Source organism: Oncorhynchus tshawytscha, linkage group LG08, assembly GCF_018296145.1.
Source record: "Oncorhynchus tshawytscha isolate Ot180627B linkage group LG08, Otsh_v2.0, whole genome shotgun sequence".
Classification (NCBI taxonomy): Eukaryota; Metazoa; Chordata; class Actinopteri; order Salmoniformes; family Salmonidae; genus Oncorhynchus; species Oncorhynchus tshawytscha.
In genome coordinates, this window is record NC_056436.1 from 39,658,814 (window position 1) to 39,678,180 (window position 19,367).

Genomic DNA, 19,367 nt, shown 5'->3' on the forward strand with positions numbered 1-19,367 from the left:
TTTAAATGGAAATGCCATGGCAAGGCACAATATGACATTTTGGTGCCCACAAAGAGCAGTCAACCAGTCTAAACAACACAGGTTGAGATGAATATTGAAATGAACCTCAGCGGTGTTACTGTGTCATCAATGATATTTTGTGTTTCAACATGTTTACCTTGAAGAATATCACGGATTAACTTTATCTAGAATCTTTGATATTCATTTTTATAGTATCACTATTTAGCATTTAATGTTACCTTCTTCTGGGTGATGACACTCACTAGAACAATAACTCAGCAGCCTATCGGATATCAGCACTGTATCGGTCTCATGGTTGCTGAGGAGCGCTGTGCTTGGATAATGATAATGTGGCTACAGTGTCAACAACAGAGAGCAGCAGCTCATAAAATCATAACAGTTGTCACCACCTGAGTGGATCAACAAATAGAGTCTTGGCTAAATGAATTGGAGAGCTCAGAGTATAGACAAGACAAGCAAATGCCAAATGCAAAAGAGCTTCCTAAACAACAGGTCATTGCAGAACAAAAGCCAATCCTAATGTTGGCACCCTCTCAGTTCATTTTCAATAGGCCTAATTTTATAACAAAAAGGCCTACAATAGGCTGCAACACTATTTTACTGCACCAAGAGTATCCCACTGGGCACAGATGTCAATTCAACGTCTAGTTTTGTTGTCAACTAGTGTGAATTCAACAACAACAAAAATGTACCAGGTCATTGAAGTTGTTGATGACTTTTTGTAAATCCAATCAGTTTTCCACGTTGATTCAACGTCATCAATGAAATGACCTGGAAACAACGTTGATTCAAGCAGTTTTTGCCCAGTGGGATGCTACTGTAATCTACCTGTACAGTGTAAAAGGTGAGGGATATTTCAGCTGGAATTGCGATGACAATGTAAGCCTATATTTGCTAAGCAAATTCGTTCAAAATTGTCCCTCGGCTTATTACAAGATAATGTTACAAAAACAGTGTAGCCTCGCCTGTACGAGAAAAACCGCGCAGGCAGAACTGTCGTGTGAACATTACATCTCGGTGCACATGTTGTAATTAAACCAATATTACCTGGCCTTTTGTGACAGCGCAGTCTTCTTGGTCAGGAAATTACTTCAGGAGCGATGAAAGCAGAACTTCAATGGTTATCTCCTGGAAAGATGTCGGTGGCTTGAAAGGCAGGTTATAGAGTATCGTTTTTGGTGGTGACTGACATTCTAAATAAATCCATGAATGTATCTGAAAGGTTCGACCGTGTATCACCTGGAAAGAAACGAATATGATATTCAATGCAACCAACGAGTACCGTTATGTGGGTAACGAAAGCGGCACCACAGCTGACAAGCTCTATCGACTGACAGCTACAGTATAGTAGCTGCATGGGGAAAATACTGAGGACTCACTTGCAACGTCCAGTACGTCCTCTTTACCCGCCTCGAAACCGTTTGCTCACATAACACAAACCGAGCCTATCTCTGCACATAATATTGTGAATGTCACAAGGTGATGTGCCTACCTTGAAAATGCCCTGCAGCACTACACAAATCGTTACCAAAGCCATAAACCCCGCCCAATTCTACAATTTATATTCTAAAAATGTGATTTTGAACCTAACCATAACCACACTGCTAACCTCATACCTATCACTAAACTGTATTAGATTATGGCCAAAAAGCTCATTGTTGTCTTCGTGATTTTCGCGGCCGAAGCACTGGAATGACTGTAAATGTCTGTGAATGTGAATGTGACGGTTCTGTTGACTTCTTCTTCTTCTTCTTCTTCTTCTTCTTCTTCTTCTTCGTGTGTCTTTCCGGCAGACAAGACGCTGTGTTGCGTATTGCTTGCAGCCTTTCAGAAACAACACATATGGAATCATATAGTAACCAAAAAAGTGATAAACAAATCAAAATATATTTTATATTTGAGATTCTTCAATGTAGCCACCCTTTGACTTGATGACCCCTTTGTACACTCTTGGCATTCTCTCAACCAGCTTTCCCTGGAATGCTTTTTCAACAGTCTTGGTGGCCTACAAACCTGACTCAGTTACACCAGCTCTGTCAGGAGGAATGGGCCAAAATTCACCCAACTTATTGTGGGACGCTTGTCGAAGTCTACCCGAAATGTTTGACCCAAGGTAAAAAATAAAATGTAAAGGCAATGCTACCAAATACTAATTGAGTGTATGTAAACTTCTGACCCATTGGGAATGTGATGAAATACATTAAAGCTGAAATAAATCATTCTCTCTACTATTATTCTGACATTTCACATTCTTAAAATAAAGTGATGATCCTAACTGACCTAAAACAAGGAATTTTTACTGGGATTAAATGTAAGGAATTGTGAAAAATCTAAGTTGAAATGTATTTGGCTAAGGTGTATGTAAACTTCCCACTTCAACTGTATAGAATGACATTTCAATAGAAAACTGGTCAAACAAAATGCCAATAGTTTGCAGCCTTTCCAGCTTCAGTTTGAAGCTATTGTGTTAGCTGTATTAATGGCTAGCTTCTCTGAAAAACAGTGAGCAGAATTTCTATGCCAGGCAAAAAAAATGTGCATCGTTAGCGCATTGTTATGGATGTATCCAAATAAATGTCACTAGAAAACAGCTTAACCAAATGCAAATGCAGCAGCTTTGATGTTATTCTGGCTGCACTGTTTGACGTAACTGTAAGTTGGCTAGCTAGCAAGGAGGGGATAAGAACGTTCCCAGCCAATTTGGCAATGGAACATTTAGAACGAACAACTGGGTCGCGGTCATGCATACTGTGTAGAACAAAAAAGACTTAATGACTGGGTTGCTTCTCGATAGAACGTACGACCAGTCGGCTTGCGTAGCAACCTTAGATTTGTGTCGGGACTATATCTCGTGAAAGGATGAAATAGTATGAATAAATTCATTTTTATGAAAATAATGTCAATCATCATTTAAACATGTTGGTAACCCATTGTATAAATGTGATAATGCACTTGAAGCCGGTGTTTGGAGGAAGTATTCGCACAGTTTTGTCTCGGGCCTAACATAACCCGTACCAATATATCCTCAAAACACCAGCTTCTAGGGCAATATCACTTAAATAAACTGGTTATCAACGCAATTAAAACAGTAAACAAGTCATTTTGCATCATACCCGTGGTATATTGTCTGATATACCACAGCTTTCAGCCAACCAGCATCCAGGACCCAAACGCCCTGGTTAATCAATAGCTACTGTGTTTAACTTTTTTTTAAATGACGAATGGCATTTTGCTTTCAGTGTCGATGGCGCATTATGAATACGCAGGATTACCCAACTGAGTACATTTCACTATCAAATGTTCACTCATCAACAGCCTGGTTGGAGATTAAATAATTTTATTTAGCAATTTCTGAATTACAGTTCATATTGATTGGCCTATTATAAAATTGAATCAGTGACTGTGTCAAATTCCATACTGGTCAGGCGATTTATTTCAGAATTGTAGGCCTAATTTTATTTTGTTTTGCTATATTATGGACCAATGTCAATAAATGGAAAAAAAATGTGTTTATTGTAGGAGAGCACTAACATTGATCAGCATAGCACTAGTAGGGAAGGAAATATCTAATGTTTTAGAACAGAAAGAAGAATATGAAGAAAGGAAAACAAGGAAAGAAAATTAAGCTTTACTTGATGCAGGTATTCAGCTTCAGTAGCAACAGAGGTAAGCCTATAGGTCTGCTTAATATAATAGGTTTTTATCAAGGGACTAACTATTGTCCCATTAAGAGTCTCCAGATCTGATGAGACAAAAATCAATAAATGATTGCAACATACTGTAGTAAACAGAGACATCATGTCAGTCCCAAGGGAACCCATCCTCATAGTGATCCAGTGAGCAATCTTATCAGGGGTGGGGATTTGAGTTATCCCAATACACATTTACTGCACATTTAGGCTACAGTAGGCCTACAACACACTGGGGCAGCAGGTAGCCTAGTGGTTAGAGCATTGGGCCAGTAACCGAAAGGTTGCTAGAGTGAATCCCTGAGCTGACAAGGTAAAATTCTGTAATTCTGAACAAGGCAGTTAACCCACTGTTTCTAGGGCGTCATTGTAAATAAGAATTTGTTCTTAACTGACTTGCCTAGTTAAATAAAGGTAAAACCCTTCAAAAATAACATTTACAGCAAACTGAAATGCATGGAGAACAATAGCATATAACTTTAAGCTACAGTAGTTGCCTCTTAAAATTGGAATGGTTGTATGGCAACAAACCTGATCCAGATACTGAATAAATGTGCTTCCTGTAAATAGATTGTGATTAACAAACATCATTCTGTATCATGCAAAGTCATCATTTTGTATTTATTTGAGATACATTACAAACACAGAAAGATCATCCTACCAATCCTCGACTTTGGCGATGTCATTTACAAAATAGCCTCCAATACCCTACTCAACAAATTGGATGCAGTCTATCACAGTGCAATCGGTTTTGTCACCAAAGCCCCATATACTATCCACCATTGCGACCTGTACACTCTCGTTGGCTGGCCCTCGCTTCATACTCGTCGCCAAACCCACTGGCTCCATGTCATCTACAAGACCCTGCTAGGTAAAGTCCCCCCTTATCTCAGCTCGCTGGTCACCATAGCATCTCCCACCTGTAGCACACGCTCCAGCAGGTATATCTCTCTAGTCACCCCCAAAACCAATTCTTTCTTTGGCCGCCTCTCCTTCCAGTTCTCTGCTGCCAATGACTGGAACGAACTACAAAAATCTCTGAAACTGGAAACACTTATCTCCCTCACTAGCTTTAAGCACCAACTCTCAGAGCAGCTCACAGATTACTGCACCTGTACATAGCCCACCTATAATTTAGCCCAAACAACTACCTCTTTCCCTACTGTATTTAATTAATTAATTAATTGTGCTCCTTTGCACCCCATTATTTTTATTTCTACTTTGCACATTCTTCCATTGCAAATCTACCATTCCAGTGTTTTACTTGCTACATTGTATTTACTTTGCCACCATGGCCTTTTTTGCCTTTACCTCCCTTCTCACCTCATTTGCTCACATCGTATATATAGACTTGTTTATACTGTATTATTGACTGTATGTTTGTTTTACTCCATGTGTAACTCTGTGTCGTTGTATGTGTCGAACTGCTTTGCTTTATCTTGGCCAGGTCGCAATTGTAAATGAGAACTTGTTCTCAACTTGCCTACCTGGTTAAATAAAGGTGAAATAAATAAAAAGATGTAACACACTGCAATTCATACATTTCCTACACTTCAATCAAAGTGCTAAATTCCAAATGCTACATGAAAGTGCAAATAAGCCTCTTGGTTGGTGAATAGAAAATAGAAACAAATTTGGATAACAGGGTATATAAGAAAATTCAAACAAAACAGGGCACACAAAAAGTTATTATCTTGTGGGATAGTGAGTGATTAAATAGTTGTCTGTGTAGAGTAGCTGTGTTGTGTAATTGTACTACTAATTAAAGGTACAGTACATAAACGCCTCAAGGTATAGCAGTAAAAGATTCCAACATAACTTTTAGAATATCATAAATATTTAAGTGTAAAGTGCAGTTATACAGGCGGAAACTATTTTTTATAAAAAAACATACAGAAAAAACATACAGAAGTGTAGCAATAACTGATTATAATGTGTGGATCACCAATCGAGCCGCATGTCAGCTTTGCTCCACACATATTTCCCTCCTCTCTTTAGGAACATCTTCTCGTCAAAGCCACTGAACTGAATGGCCTCTTCCACGCCAACATCAAGGATGGACTTGGATGGATCTTTCCTCCCCTCTCGGCAATCCAGGAAACGCATCTAAAAAAGCATTTTAAAAAAATGTCTAATTCATAAGCATTTAGAACATGAAGAATCATTTATAAAGAATTGTATAAGCATTTATAAAGGCTTAATCGTGAAAGTTGTTATAAAGTGTTAACAACTGTTCATAGAAGAGCCTTTTGACAATCTAGTCCATTATCGAAATATCAATGCTATGAAACCTCATACCTAATACTAATAAATATAAAATATCGACAAAACAGCATCTCATTTCATCCTTCTCAAAGCCTGTAAATCCCCTCTGATCAAGATTGAAGGCACACATTACTCTGGGACTTACTATGTGAAGGTACATGTCTATAAATCTCAATCGATGAGAAGCATTTAGACAGCTGTTCAATAGTTCTGATGGACGAGGACTGTCTCCTTTAAAGGGCATGCTAAGACTTGGAATGTAGAGTGAGTATCGTGTAAAATAACGTAATGTAAATTAATGTAAATTAACGGATTGAAAAAAAAGGACTTACATATTCATCCAGAATGAGGTAGGAATCTCTCATCTGACAAGAGAAGACAACAAGGAAACATGTGAAAACTATTTTGTATTACAATGTTGTCCACAGAGGGTTCTACATACAACCCAAAAGAAGGTTCTACCTGGAACCAAAAATGGTTTTCCTATAGGGACAGCAGAAGAACCCTTTTGGAACCCTTTTTTCTAATGGTGTACTTTAAACCTTAGTAGCATTTGGAAACAACTTAAATAGAGTAGTAGTTGTTGAATCATCATAATATACTGTATATAACAGACAATAAAAAAATATAATATTGTGTTCTCTTTGTCTTAAGTCCAGCCCCATACCTTCTGATTGGACTCTGGTACCAGGCAGCTGATGCTGCTGTGCCTTTCCAGGAAGTCCTGAAACTGCTGATCACTGATGAGAAACCTCTCTGCCTCCCTCAGACTGTTCTCCCCAGCGTTCTCGCCATCGATCAGCAGACACTGGAACACCTATACAGCACACACAGTGAAGTCAAGGCCATACAACTCATTTGTTACATCTATGGTATGAGAAGACACCTCTGTTCACAGATACAGCATTACTGGTGTGTAATGTTAATGCATTGGAACACCCTAACCTTCCAGCGTACAGGGTTGAGTTCTGTGATGTTTTCTCTCATGTCTTCATTCACATTGAAGGTGTTGATCACAGAGTTGATTTTGAACGCCACTTTGTACTTCCGGCACCAGTCACGGACCTTGAAGAGGTTGTCCAGGTGGCTCTTCCTGCCCTGGGCTCTGCCAATAGTCTGGTTGGTGTCCTCGTCAAAGCTGTCACAGGAAATGGCCAGAATGTCCAGGTATTCGCCTGTGAGGACAAGGAGAGTTTTGGACATCATCTCAAACAATTGTATTTTGAAACCCCAATGTATTGTAAATGTATAAATATCCACACATTCATGTGACAGTTTAGATTTATTGAGATAAAATATCAACAAGTCTTTTTTTAAACACTTTGATGATCAAAGTATGCCTTTTATGATGAGTCCTACATTTTGTAAGGAGTCAACTGTGAAGCTTTTCAAATAAAACGTGTGAAATGCTTCTCTGAGTTTACATTTTGTGACCTTGTATCAAAAACTAACCCGGTGCTGACATCTAGTGTCAATCAAATGACCTTTTTTTTTCCTGACCGCATGAGAATAATGAGGATTGTTTGTTTATGATGGGTGCTTTATGATGTTGGTTGGCCTACCATATTTTATTTTAACACAGAAATGAAAATGAAAACCATCTTACCATATGTTTGGAACCACTTTTCTCTGATCATGCTGCCATTGCTGACAATACTGACACTTGGGAGCTGGAGGTCATGTTTGCAGTATTGGACTAATTTCCCCAAGAAATCACCTCTGTCGTGTATGAAAGGCTCTCCGCCAGAAAAGTTTATTTTTTCCAGTCCTTTAAAAAATATTGAAATTCTGAATTGTAAACACTGAATATAACATTAAATGACATAGCAATAGGCTATAATAATACTGTCAAAACATATCATGTGAATTTAAATATGGATTTGAAATAGCATAAATATAATATTTGGACAAACTTACCCGATTCCTTCAGAAGCTTTAAACCTCTCTTTGCTTCCTCAATAGGTAGGACAAAAGACGTTTTAGCAGTGTGGAAACAAAAACCACACTTATAATTGCACTGTCGGGTAAAATGATAATTGACACTGCTTGGAGTTGCCGCAGCTTGAGAAATAACATTGTTCACCACCTTGATTGTAGCTGGATTGACTTTTTCTGTAGAAGAGAAATGTGATGCGCCGTGCACCTGCTGTCCTCGCACACCGATCCAGGCCAGGACAGTTGCAAAGATGCACTGGAGGAAACGTATGCAGAGCTGTAGGAACATCTTCACAAACACGATTTGGGTAAAGAACAATATTACTAGTCTTCACCTGGCCTGTCCAGTTGAAACGTCTGATGCAGGGCTCACTTGACTCTATGTATATGTATACCGCGATACACAACGCGTCGCCTGGCGTTGTAAAGTAACGTTCGTTTCATCAAAACATCATCTGGGTTTCTATTTGCTAATAAGGAAACCGAAATGTCCACATTTGAATAGGCCTCCCACAGGCCGAAAACAGGTTGAATCAACGTTTCAACCCCCCAAAATGTAACGTGATTATGTTGAATCCACGTGGATAACTGATTGGATTTGTAAAACGTTTTTTTGTTGTTGTCGATTTCACATTTAATTCACGTTTGTTGACAACTCAACCAAATGTAGGCTAAACCAAACTAAACATTGAACTGACATCTGTGCCCAATGGCTACCAACTGTATGAGTAGTGGTGCAATTAGGCATAATGACCATCACTGCAGTGCTCTAAAAACGTGAAAATAAATGTATGCCTTGATTCAAATTCAGTCCTATTACACGCATACATGCTTAAGCGCTTTGAATAGGCCGTCATACCCTAATAGTGCCATGCAAATTAGCTGACTCATTAGCGTAATGTAGGTGAGGACATGGGACAGGAGGTAACAGCCATATTATGATAGGCCCACCTTCTGCATTCCAAACGCTTAAAAGACACCCTATTCCCGCAGCCCTCAAATTAAGTGAACACTTCTGATGACGTATCATGACGTCTGACGAGAATACAGTACACTAGCAGGGCGAGGGAGGAAGGAAGTAAATATTGTGAAATGGACCGCCCTTCGTCACTTATTCACTTATTCATACCGCGATGATTGTGTTTTCAGCCACAGGTAGCTTGTGCGTGCTTTATATGCGCTACAGTCAATTATGATTGCATGTCTACTTATATTAACTATATAATTATTAATATACGCCTACTGTGTGATAGCTAGCAAATTAATTAGCTACCTAACGTTAGCCTGTCTGGCTGGAACTTCTGAAGAAGGAACATTTTTTATTTCTACAATTTCCAAAAGCTAACCAAACAAAAACATAATTACTTTTACAAGACTGTTTGGGGCATCGTTTGCATTAGTAGCACAATTTCTAAACTTTTTACGTTCGTTATTTTTACTTACACTTGTATATTGACTTACACATATTGATGTTAAGGTTTTATGTTTCGGCTGACTTTTCTTAGTAGATGTACAATCATCATGAATTGAATTATGGGCTGTTTCAGGCCCGAAGTTAACATAATTGTACACTCGCAAACTCAATCAAAAACGAGGGCTGAGGAGCTTACATTGCGAACTTCCCTTGTTTGGCTAATCGTTTGGACCGATGTCCAAGATAGTGACAGGGATTCCCCCAAGGGCATAAGGCGAGGGTAAGTGGACGAGGGTGTGTCTTTTAAGAGATTGAAACGCAGCCCTTATCTCAGACAGTCAGGTGCACATTGCATCACTTTCGTTTTTGGTAATATGGCTCAAGTTTTGGTTTGCTTGTCAAGTGCGCCATACGTTTCGTTTTCTCCTCAGTTTCCCAAATCAGGCGTGCTATTTTGTGATTTTAAACCTACATTGAACCACACTGCTAACCTTATGCCTATTTCATTTAAATTCTGACCAAAAAGCTCATTGTTATAAATTGTATTTTAATGTTTAAGGACTCTTGGAAGATTAGTCCAAATGAGGACTAAAAGCGATCCTAATAAAATACGAAGTGACACACTGGAATGACGTAATTTGTAGGCGAATTGCACATTTTAAGACCCACCAAAAAAAGGGACAAGGGGAATGTGAAAAACTTAAATTGCACCATCTAACCCTGCACCTATACATTATTTCCCAAAACCCACCACCTCATCCCACTACTTTTAGGGTGTAGGCTCCCTAATATATATATATATATATATATATATATATATATATATATATATATATATATATATATATATATATATATACATATATATATATATATATATATATATACATATATATATATACATATATATATATATATATATACATATATATATACATATATATATATATATATATACATATATATATATATATATATATATATATATATACATATATATATATATATATATATATATATACATATATATATATATATACATATATATATATATTCAGTGACAGTTAAAAGTTTGGACACCAAGTGTATAGGTCTAACTTAATTTGATTATATTTAAGCAATAAGGCCCAAGGAGTTGTGGTATATCGCCAGTATACCAAGGCTAAGGGTTGTCCTTATGCACAACGCAACATGAAGTGCCTGGACACAGCCCTTAGCAGTGGTATATTGGCTATATACAACAAACCCCAGAGGTGCCTAATTGCTATTTAATATAATGGTTGGGTCTAATCCTGGATGCTGATTGGTTAAAACTGCATTCCAGCCAGTCTCTATTCCACAAACTATGACATTGACATGCCTATTTACTCTGTTCCATCTAACTGCTCAATCCAATGTATGAACTTGATCTCCACTATAAAAAGCATCTAGACATTATTTCCCATTTCCTTTTTACTTGCATTTGGTTTTCAACAGCGGAGATTTGTATTTAACCTTGCTGCCTGTCTCTCCGATATTTGCGACATTGTTTCAATATGGAAATTCGATCTCCAGCTGTCCCATAGTAATGATGAACGTGTCGGGACAATACAGGCAGGCAGACAACTTTTCTCAGCCAGTCGAAATCATGAATCAGCTGGCATCATTTTTATGGATATACATAAAGAAATGTCAATAGAAAACAGCTTAAACAAACGCAAATGCAGCTAATTTGCTGTTATTCTGGCTGCACTGTTTGACATAACTGTATGTTAGCTGTAGTTGGTTAGTTAGCAAGCAAGGGATAAGAACGTTGCCAGCCAGTATGGGCAATGGAACATTTAGAATGAAAAGCTGATACTGAACAAAAATACTTAATGACTAGGTTGCGTCTCTGGCAATCAAACTGATAGAACCAACGACCAGCCAGTTTGGGTAGCACCCTTAGATTTGTGTTGGGTCTATATCTCATGAAAGGATGAAATAGTATGAATAAATTCAACAAAATAATGTTTTTTTTAATGAAAATGTGTCAATCCGTTATTTGAATATGTTGGTGACCCGTTGTATAAAAGTGATAATGCCCTCGAAGCCGATGTTTGGAGGATATATTGGAACGGTTTGCCAGTCCTCAAACACCCGTGCCAATATATCCTCCAAACACTGACTTCGCGGGCATTTTCACTTGAAGAAAACTGGTTATCAATGCAATTGAAACAGTAAAAAGTAATGTTGCATCATATCCGTGGTATATTGTCTGATATACCACAACGTTCAGCCAACCAGCATCCAGGACCCAAACTACCCAGTTTATCAATAGCTACTGTGTTTAACTTTATCTAAATGACGAAAGGCGTCACTGGCATTTTGCTTTCAATGTCGATGGTGCATTATGGAGAGGATTACCCAACTAAGCAAATTTCACTATCAAATGTTCACTCGTCATCGGCCTGGTCGGAAATTAACTTATTGTATAATGCAATTCCTGAATTACATTTCCTATTGATTGGCCTATTACATTTTGAAGCAAATTACATTTTGATATCTAATTCCATTGTGGTCAGGCGATTCATTTCAGAATTGTTTCTTCTTTCTTTTTTTTTCAGCGATTCGTTGCACTCACCTGGACTTCAACACCTGTGTCATTACCTCCCCTATATTTGTCTGTTCCCCAGCTCTGTTCCGCACTTCCGCATTGATTGTCGTATGTCGTTTTGTTCCCCCGGTTCTGGAACTATTCCTGTCCTGTGCAAGATTAAAATGTTCACTCTCCGTACTTGCTTCTCATCATCAGTGTAGGTTCTTACAGAATGCGGAAGCCACCAAATGAAGCATCGGGGAGTGTTGGCTTTTCGGTGCCTTAGTTGGCTCGGCAGGCACCCATCCCATGTCAGGCCTCCGCCGGATCGTCAGGGTTTTACGCCTCAGCCGGATCATCAGGCTCCCACGTCCCAGCGGGATCATCAGGCTGTCACACCTCAACCAGATCGTCAGGCTGCCACGCCTCAGCTGGTTCGTCGGGCTTCTATGCTCTCAGCCAGCTGGTCCAGCGCCCTGCCTCGGCCGGCCCGTCAGGCTCGTCCAAGTGGGATGCCAGGTGGCACCCCTAGAGGGGGGGGACTGTCATTCCTGCTCCCACTCACCCTCCCTGGCTGCCCAGTACTACGCACTCCTGCCACCATCATTATGCACACCTGCCTCCCTCGTCACGCGCATCTGTGAGTCATTGCACTCACCTGGACTTAATCACCTGTGTCATTACTTCCCCTATATCTGTCTGTTCCCCAGCTCTGTTCCCCGCTTCCGCATTGGTTGTCGTATCTCGTTTTGTTCCCCCGGTTCTGACGCTTTTCCTGTCCTGCTCCATGTCTGTGCAAGATTAAATGTTCACTCTCCTTACCTGCTTCTCATCATCAGCGTTGGTTCTTACAGGAAGGAAATATCTCAGGGTTAGAACAGACAGAAGAACATGAAGGAAAACAAGGAAAGAAAATGAAGCTTTACTTGATGCATGTATTCAGCTTCAGTAGCAATAGATGAAGGCTTATAGGCCTGCTTATTAATATAAGGGGGACTGACTATTGTCCCATTAAGAATCTCCAGATATGATGAGACAAAGATCAAGACCTGATTACAACATACTGTAGATGTTGTAGAGACATTATGTCAGTCCCAAGGGAACCCATCCTCATAGTGATCCAGTGAGCAATCTTATCAGGGGTGGGGATTTGAGTTATCCCAATAGACATGTACTGCACATTTAGGCTACAGTAGAACTACAACCACTGAAATGGATGGAGAACAATAGAATATAACTTTAAGCTACAGTAGTTGCCTCTTAAAATTGGAATGGTTGTATGGCAACAAACCTGATCCAGATACTGAATAAATGTGCTTCCTGTAAATTGATTGTGATTAACAAACATCATTCTTTATCATGCAATGTCATCTTTATTTTTATTTTTTTTTGCGATACATTACATACAGAGACAGATGTAACACACTGCAAATAGTAGCAACTGTATTCATAAATTCCCCACATTTCACTCAAAGTGCTAAATTCCAAATACTACACGAAAGTGAAAATAAGCCTCTTGGCTGGTGAATAGAACATGTAAAAAATTGGATAACAGGACATATAAGGAAAAACCAACAAATCTGGACATACAAAAAGCAAGTTATTATTATCCAGTGAGTGATTAAATAGTTGTCTGTGTAGAGTAGCTGTGTTGTGTAATTGTACTACTAATTAAAGGTACAGTACACAAACGCCTCAAGGTATACAGTGGGGCAAAAAAGTATTTAGTCAGCCACGAATTGTGAAAGTTCCCCCACAATGTGATTTTCTGGATTATTTTCCACATTTTGTCTGTCATAGTTGAAGTGTACCTATGATGAAAATTACAGGCCTCTCTCATCTTTTTAAGTGGGAGAACTTGCACAATTGGTGGCTGACTAAATACTTTTTTGCCCCACTGTAGCAGTAAAAGATTCCAATATAACTTTTAGAATATCATAAATATTTAAGTGTAAAGTGCAGTTATACAGGCGGAAACTATTTTTTTAATAAAAAAACATACAGAAAATACATACAGAAGTGTAGCAATTGTAACGGCTCTCTTCTATCTCCTCCTCTGACGAAGAGGTAGAACAAGGATCGGACCAAAATGCAGCGTGATGATGATTCATGATATATTTTAATGAAGGAAAACCTATACATACAGAAACTACAAAACTAACGAAATGAAATAATGAAAACCGAAACAGCCCTATCTGGTGCAAACACAAAGACAGGAACATTCACCCACAAACACACAGTGAAACCCAGGCTACCTAATTATGGTTCCCAATCAGAGACAACGAGAATCACCTGACTCTGATTGAGAACCTCAGGCAGCCATAGACTATGCTAGACACCCCTACTCAGCCACAATCCCAATACCTACTAAAACCCCCAATACCACAACACAACACAAAATAACCCCATGTCACACCCTGGCCTGACCAAATAAATATATAAACACAAAATACTAAGACCAGGGCGTGACAGAACACCCCCCCCCCAAGGTGCGGACTCCCGGCCGCACACTAAAACCCATAGGGGAGGGTCTGGGTGGGCGTCTGTCCACGGTGGCGGCTCGGGACGTGGACCCCACTCCATCCAAGTCTTAGTCCCCCTGTAACGCATCCTTTGATTGGCGACCCTCGCCGCCGACCTAGGCCTAATAACCCTCACCAAGGACCCCACTGGACTGAGGGGCAGCTCGGGACTGAGGTAGAAGCTCGGGACTGAGGGGAAGCTCGGGACTGAGGGGAAGCTCGGGACTGAGGGGAAGCCCGGGACTGAGGGAAAGCTCAGCACTGAGGGAAAGCCCAGCACTGAGGGAAAGCCCAGCACTGAGTGGAAGCCCAGCACTGAGAGGAAGCTCAGCACTGAGAGGAAGCTCAGGCAGGTAGTTTGCTCCGGCAGATCCTGGCTGGCTGGCGGATCTGGAAGAGTCTGGTTGACTGGCAGATCTGGAAGAGTCTGGTTGACTGGCAGAACTGGAAGAGTCTGGCTGACTGGCAGATCTGGAAGAGTCTGGCTGACTGGCAGATCTGGAAGAGTCTGGCTGACTGGCAGATCTGGAAGAGTCTGGCTGACTGGCAGATCTGGCTGCTCCATGCAGACTGACAGCTCTGGCTGCTCTATGCAGACTGGCAGCTCTGGCTGCTTGCAGGCTGACAGCTCTGGCTGCTCCATGCAGGCTGGCAGCTCTGGCTGCTCCATGCAGACTGACAGCTCTGGCTGCTCCATGCAGACTGACAGCTCTGGCTGCTCCATGCAGACTGGCAGCTCTGGGTGCTCCATGCAGACTGGCAGCTCTGGCTGCTCCATGCAGACTGGCAGCTCTGGCTGCACCATGCAGACTGGCAGCTCTGGCTGCTCCATGTAGCCTGGCAGCTCTGGCTGCTCCATGCAGACTGGCAGCTCAGGCTGCTCCATGCAGGCTGGCAGCTCTGGCTGCACTGAACAGGCAGGAGACTCCAGCAGCGCTGTAGAGGAGGAAGGCTCTGGCAGCGCTGAACAGGCGGGAGGCTCCGGCAGCGCTGTAGAGGAGGAAGGCTCTGGCTGCGCTGAACAGGCGGGAGGCTCCGGCAGCGCTGTAGAGGAGGAAGGCTCTGGCTGCGCTGAACAGGCGGGAGGCTCCGGCAGCGCTGTAGAGGAGGAAGGCTCTGGCTGCGCTGAACAGGCGGGAGGCTCCGGAGGCGCTAAACAGGCGAGGCGCACAGATGGCCTGGTGCGTGGTGCTGGCACTGGGTAGAGGACATGCACAGGAAGCCTGGTGCGGGGAGCTGCCACCGGAGGACTGGTGTGTGGAGGTGGCACTGGATGGACCGGACCGTGAAGGTGTACTGGAGAGTCTGAGAGCAGGACTGGCACAGGACGTGCAAGGCTAGGTAGGTACACAGGAGGCCTAGTGCGTGAGGCTGGCACAATTTTCACCAGCCGACTAACACGCACCTCAGGACGAGTATGGAGCGCTGACCCAGGTGCCATCAAATCCCCGACTCGCTCCGTCGGACGAATATCGTAACTAAAGCACCAAACTAGCAACTCCCTCATTACTCTCTCCTCCAATTTCCCCATTAATAACTCCTTCACAGTCTCTGCTTCGCTCACCTCTAACACCGGCTCTGGTTCTAGTCTCCTCCTTGGCTCCTCACGATAAACAGGGAGAGTTGGCACAGGTCTGACTCCTGACTCTGCCACTCTCTCCCTGAGCCCCCCCCCAATACATTTTTGGGGCTGACTTTCGGGTTTCCCTCTGCGCCGCCGTGCTTCTCTCTTCAACTCCATTCTCCTATAGCCTGCTTCGCACTGCTCCAGCGAATCCCAGGCGGGCTCCGGCACTTTCTCTGGGTCGACAGCCCACCTGTCTATTTCCTCCCAAGTAGTGTAGTCCCGATATTGTTGCTCCTGCTGCCGCTGTTGCTTCTCCTCATACCAGCGCCTCTCGGCTCTCGCCGCCTCCAGTTCTTCCTTGGGGCGGCGATATTCTCCAGGCTGATCCCAGGGTCCTTCACCGTCCAGTTCGTCTTCCCATGTCCAGTCCTCCTTTCGCTGTTTCTGCTGTCGCTGCCTGTCACCACGCTGCTTGGTCCGTGTGTGGTGGGTGATTCTGTAACGGCTCTCTTCTATCTCCTCCTCTGACGAAGAGGTAGAACAAGGATCGGACCAAAATGCAGCGTGATGATGATTCATGATATATTTTAATGAAGGAAAACCTATACATACAGAAACTACAAAACTAACGAAATGAAATAATGAAAACCGAAACAGCCCTATCTGGTGCAAACACAAAGACAGGAACATTCACCCACAAACACACAGTGAAACCCAGGCTACCTAATTATGGTTCCCAATCAGAGACAACGAGAATCACCTGACTCTGATTGAGAACCTCAGGCAGCCATAGACTATGCTAGACACCCCTACTCAGCCACAATCCCAATACCTACTAAAACCCCCAATACCACAACACAACACAAAATAACCCCATGTCACACCCTGGCCTGACCAAATAAATATATAAACACAAAATACTAAGACCAGGGCGTGACAGCAATAACTGATTATAATGTGTGGATCACCACTCGAGCCGCATGTCAGCTTTGCTCCACACATATTTCCCTCCTCTCTTTAGGAACATCTTCTCGTCAAAGCCACTGAACTGAATGGCCTCTTCCACGCCAACATCAAGGATGGACTTGGATGGATCTTTCCTCCCCTCTCGGCAATCCAGGAAACGCATCTAAAAAAGCATTTTAAAAAAAAAGTCTAATTCATAAGCATTTAGAACATGAAGAATCATTTATAAAGAATTGTATAAGCATTTATAAAGGCTTAATCATGAAAGTTGTTATAAAGTGTTAACAGCTGTTCATAGAAGAGCTTCTTGACAATCTAGTCCATTATCAAAATATCACTGCTATAAAACCTCATACCTAATACTTATAAATATAAAATATATGCAAAACGGCATCTTATTTCACCCTTCTTAGAACCTGTAAATCCACTCTGATCAAGGTACATGCCTGTACAACTCAAAGCATTTAGACAGCTGTTCAGTAGTTCTGATGGATGAGGACTGTCTCCTTTAAAGGGCATGCTAAGACTTGGAATGTAGAGTGAGTATCGTGTAAAATAACGGATTGAAAAAAAAGGACTTACATATTCATCCAGAATGAGGTAGGAATCTCTCATCTGACAAGAGAAGACAACAAGGAAACATGTGAATGTCAAAACTATTTTGTATTACAATGTTGTCCACAGAGGGTTCTACATACAACCCAAAAGAAGGTTCTACCTGGAACCAAAAATGGTTTTCCTATAGGGACAGCAGAAGAACCCTTTTGGAACCCTTTTTTCTAATGGTGTACTTTAAACCTTAGTAGCATTTGGAAACAATTTTAATGGAGTAGTAGTCGTTGAACCATCATAATATCAATAACGGACAATAAAAAAATATAATATTGTCTTAAGTCCAGTCCCATACCTTCTGATTGGCCTCTGGTACCAGGCAGCTAATGCTGCTGTGCCTTTCCAGGAAGACCTGAAAATACTGGTCGCTGATGAGAAACCTCTCTGCCTCCCTCAGACTGTTCTCGCCATCGATCAGCAGACACTGGAACACCTATACAGCACACACAGTGAAGTCAAGGCCATACAACTCATTTGTTACATCTATGGTATGAGAAGACACCTCTGTTCACAGATACAGCATTACTGGTGTGTAATGTTAATGCATTGGAACACCCTAACCTTCCAGCGTACAGGGTTGAGTTCTGTGATGTTTTCTCTCATGTCTTCATTCACATTGAAGGTGTTGATCACAGAGTTGATTTTGAACGCCACTTTGTACTTCCGGCACCAGTCACGGACCTTGAAGAGGTTGTCCAGGTGGCTCTTCCTGCCATGGGCTCTGCCAATAGTCTGGTTGGTGTCCTCGTCAAAGCTGTCACAGGAAATGGCCAGAATGTCCTGGTATTCTCCAAGGAGAGTTTTGGTGATAAAACTGACATCATCTCTCAAAGAATGTTATTTTGAAACACCAATGAATTCAAAATATATTCATATCCAGACATCCATGTGATAGTTTATATTTATAGAAGTGAAAATATCAACAAGTCGTTTTTAAAAACATTTTGATGATCAAAGTCAACTGCGAGGCCTTTCAAATAATAAGTGTGAAATGCTTCTCTGAGTTCGCTTTTTGTGACCTCATATCAAAACTAACCCGGTGCTGACATCTAGTGTAAATAACATTAACTTGTTTTTTTCCTGGGGATAATGTGGTTTGTTTGTTTATGATGGGTGCTTTATGATATAATGAAAATCGCCAGGGTAACGTTGGTTGGCCTACCATGTTTTATTTTAACACCTAAAATGAAAACCATCTTATCATATGTTTGGAACCACTTCTTTGTGATCATGCTGCCATTGCTGACAATACTGACACTTGGGAGCTGGAGTTCATGTTTGCACTATTGGAATAATTTCCCCAAGAAATCATCTCTATCGTGTATGACATTAATAAACACTGAATATAATATTAAATTAGATAGAAATAGGCTGTAATACTAATCTAATAACATATCATGTGAATTGAAATAGGGAATTTTAAAATGCATAAATATAATCTTGGGGCAAATTTATCAGATTCATTGAGAAGCTGTAAAACTCTCTTTGCTTCCTCAATGAGTAGGACCTATATATAATTGACACTTGGGTTGATTTTTCCTGTAGAAGAGAACTGTGATGCGACGTGCACCTGCTGTCCTCGCACATTGATCCATGCCAGGCCAGGACAGTTGCAAAGATGCACTGGAGGAAACTCATGCAGAACTGTAGGAACATCTTCACAAACACGACTTGAGTAGAGAACAATATTACTAGTCTTCAGCTGTCCTGTTGAAACTTCTGATGCAGGGCTAACTCGACTCCGCAATAAATGAAGCGTCTCCTGGCGTTGTAATGTAACTGATCTTCATAACGTCACATGAGCAGTTTCTATTCCAAA

General features: G+C 41.3%; 3 protein-coding genes across 3 annotated transcripts in view; all 3 read right to left on the reverse strand.

The window, feature by feature from the left end:
• The window catches only part of rnf144aa (ring finger protein 144aa), a 49,370-nt gene extending 47,559 nt beyond the window's left edge, over positions 1-1,811 (reverse strand). Inside the window, exons 1-2 of the mRNA XM_024429804.2 lie at positions 1,401-1,811; positions 1,069-1,260 (exon numbers count right to left, since the gene is read on the reverse strand). The gene's annotated coding sequence lies outside the window, so the exon portion shown is untranslated. The remainder of the gene's footprint in view (positions 1-1,068; positions 1,261-1,400) is intronic.
• Positions 1,812-5,569: 3,758 nt separating this feature from the next.
• On the reverse strand, positions 5,570-8,199 carry rsad2 (radical S-adenosyl methionine domain containing 2). Its single transcript, XM_024429803.2, has 6 exons — positions 7,893-8,199; positions 7,582-7,743; positions 6,921-7,150; positions 6,643-6,792; positions 6,308-6,340; positions 5,570-5,816 (listed from the first exon to the last, which is right to left on the reverse strand). The coding sequence occupies exons 1-6, from the start codon at positions 8,197-8,199 to the stop codon at positions 5,652-5,654; spliced, it is 1,047 nt and encodes a 348-aa protein (XP_024285571.1). The 3' UTR covers positions 5,570-5,651.
• Positions 8,200-16,838: 8,639 nt separating this feature from the next.
• LOC112255730 (radical S-adenosyl methionine domain-containing protein 2-like) lies at positions 16,839-18,824 on the reverse strand. Its single transcript, XM_024428583.2, has 5 exons — positions 18,805-18,824; positions 18,110-18,362; positions 17,844-17,981; positions 17,519-17,551; positions 16,839-17,099 (listed from the first exon to the last, which is right to left on the reverse strand). Exons 1-5 carry the CDS (start codon positions 18,822-18,824, stop codon positions 16,935-16,937), a joined length of 609 nt encoding a protein of 202 aa, XP_024284351.1. The 3' UTR covers positions 16,839-16,934.
• Between the last annotated feature and the right edge of the window lie 543 nt (positions 18,825-19,367).

Bases quoted from the DNA above. Each gene is read 5' to 3' on its own strand.
- rsad2 (XM_024429803.2), bottom strand. From the start codon at position 8,199: ATGTTCCTACAGCTCTGCATACGTTTCCTCCAGTGCATCTTTGCAACT. The intron at 7,744-7,892 runs GTAAGTTTGTCC...TATTTTTTAAAG, and splicing joins AAAGCTTCTGAAGGAATCGG to GACTGGAAAAAATAAACTTT. The intron at 5,817-6,307 runs GTAAGTCCTTTT...ATGCTTTTTTAG, and splicing joins ACCTCATTCTGGATGAATAT to ATGCGTTTCCTGGATTGCCG.
- LOC112255730 (XM_024428583.2), bottom strand. From the start codon at position 18,824: ATGAACTCCAGCTCCCAAGT. The intron at 18,363-18,804 runs GTCAGTATTGTC...AGATGATGTCAG, and splicing joins ATGAACTCCAGCTCCCAAGT to TTTTATCACCAAAACTCTCC. The intron at 17,100-17,518 runs GTAAGTCCTTTT...ATGCTTTTTTAG, and splicing joins ACCTCATTCTGGATGAATAT to ATGCGTTTCCTGGATTGCCG.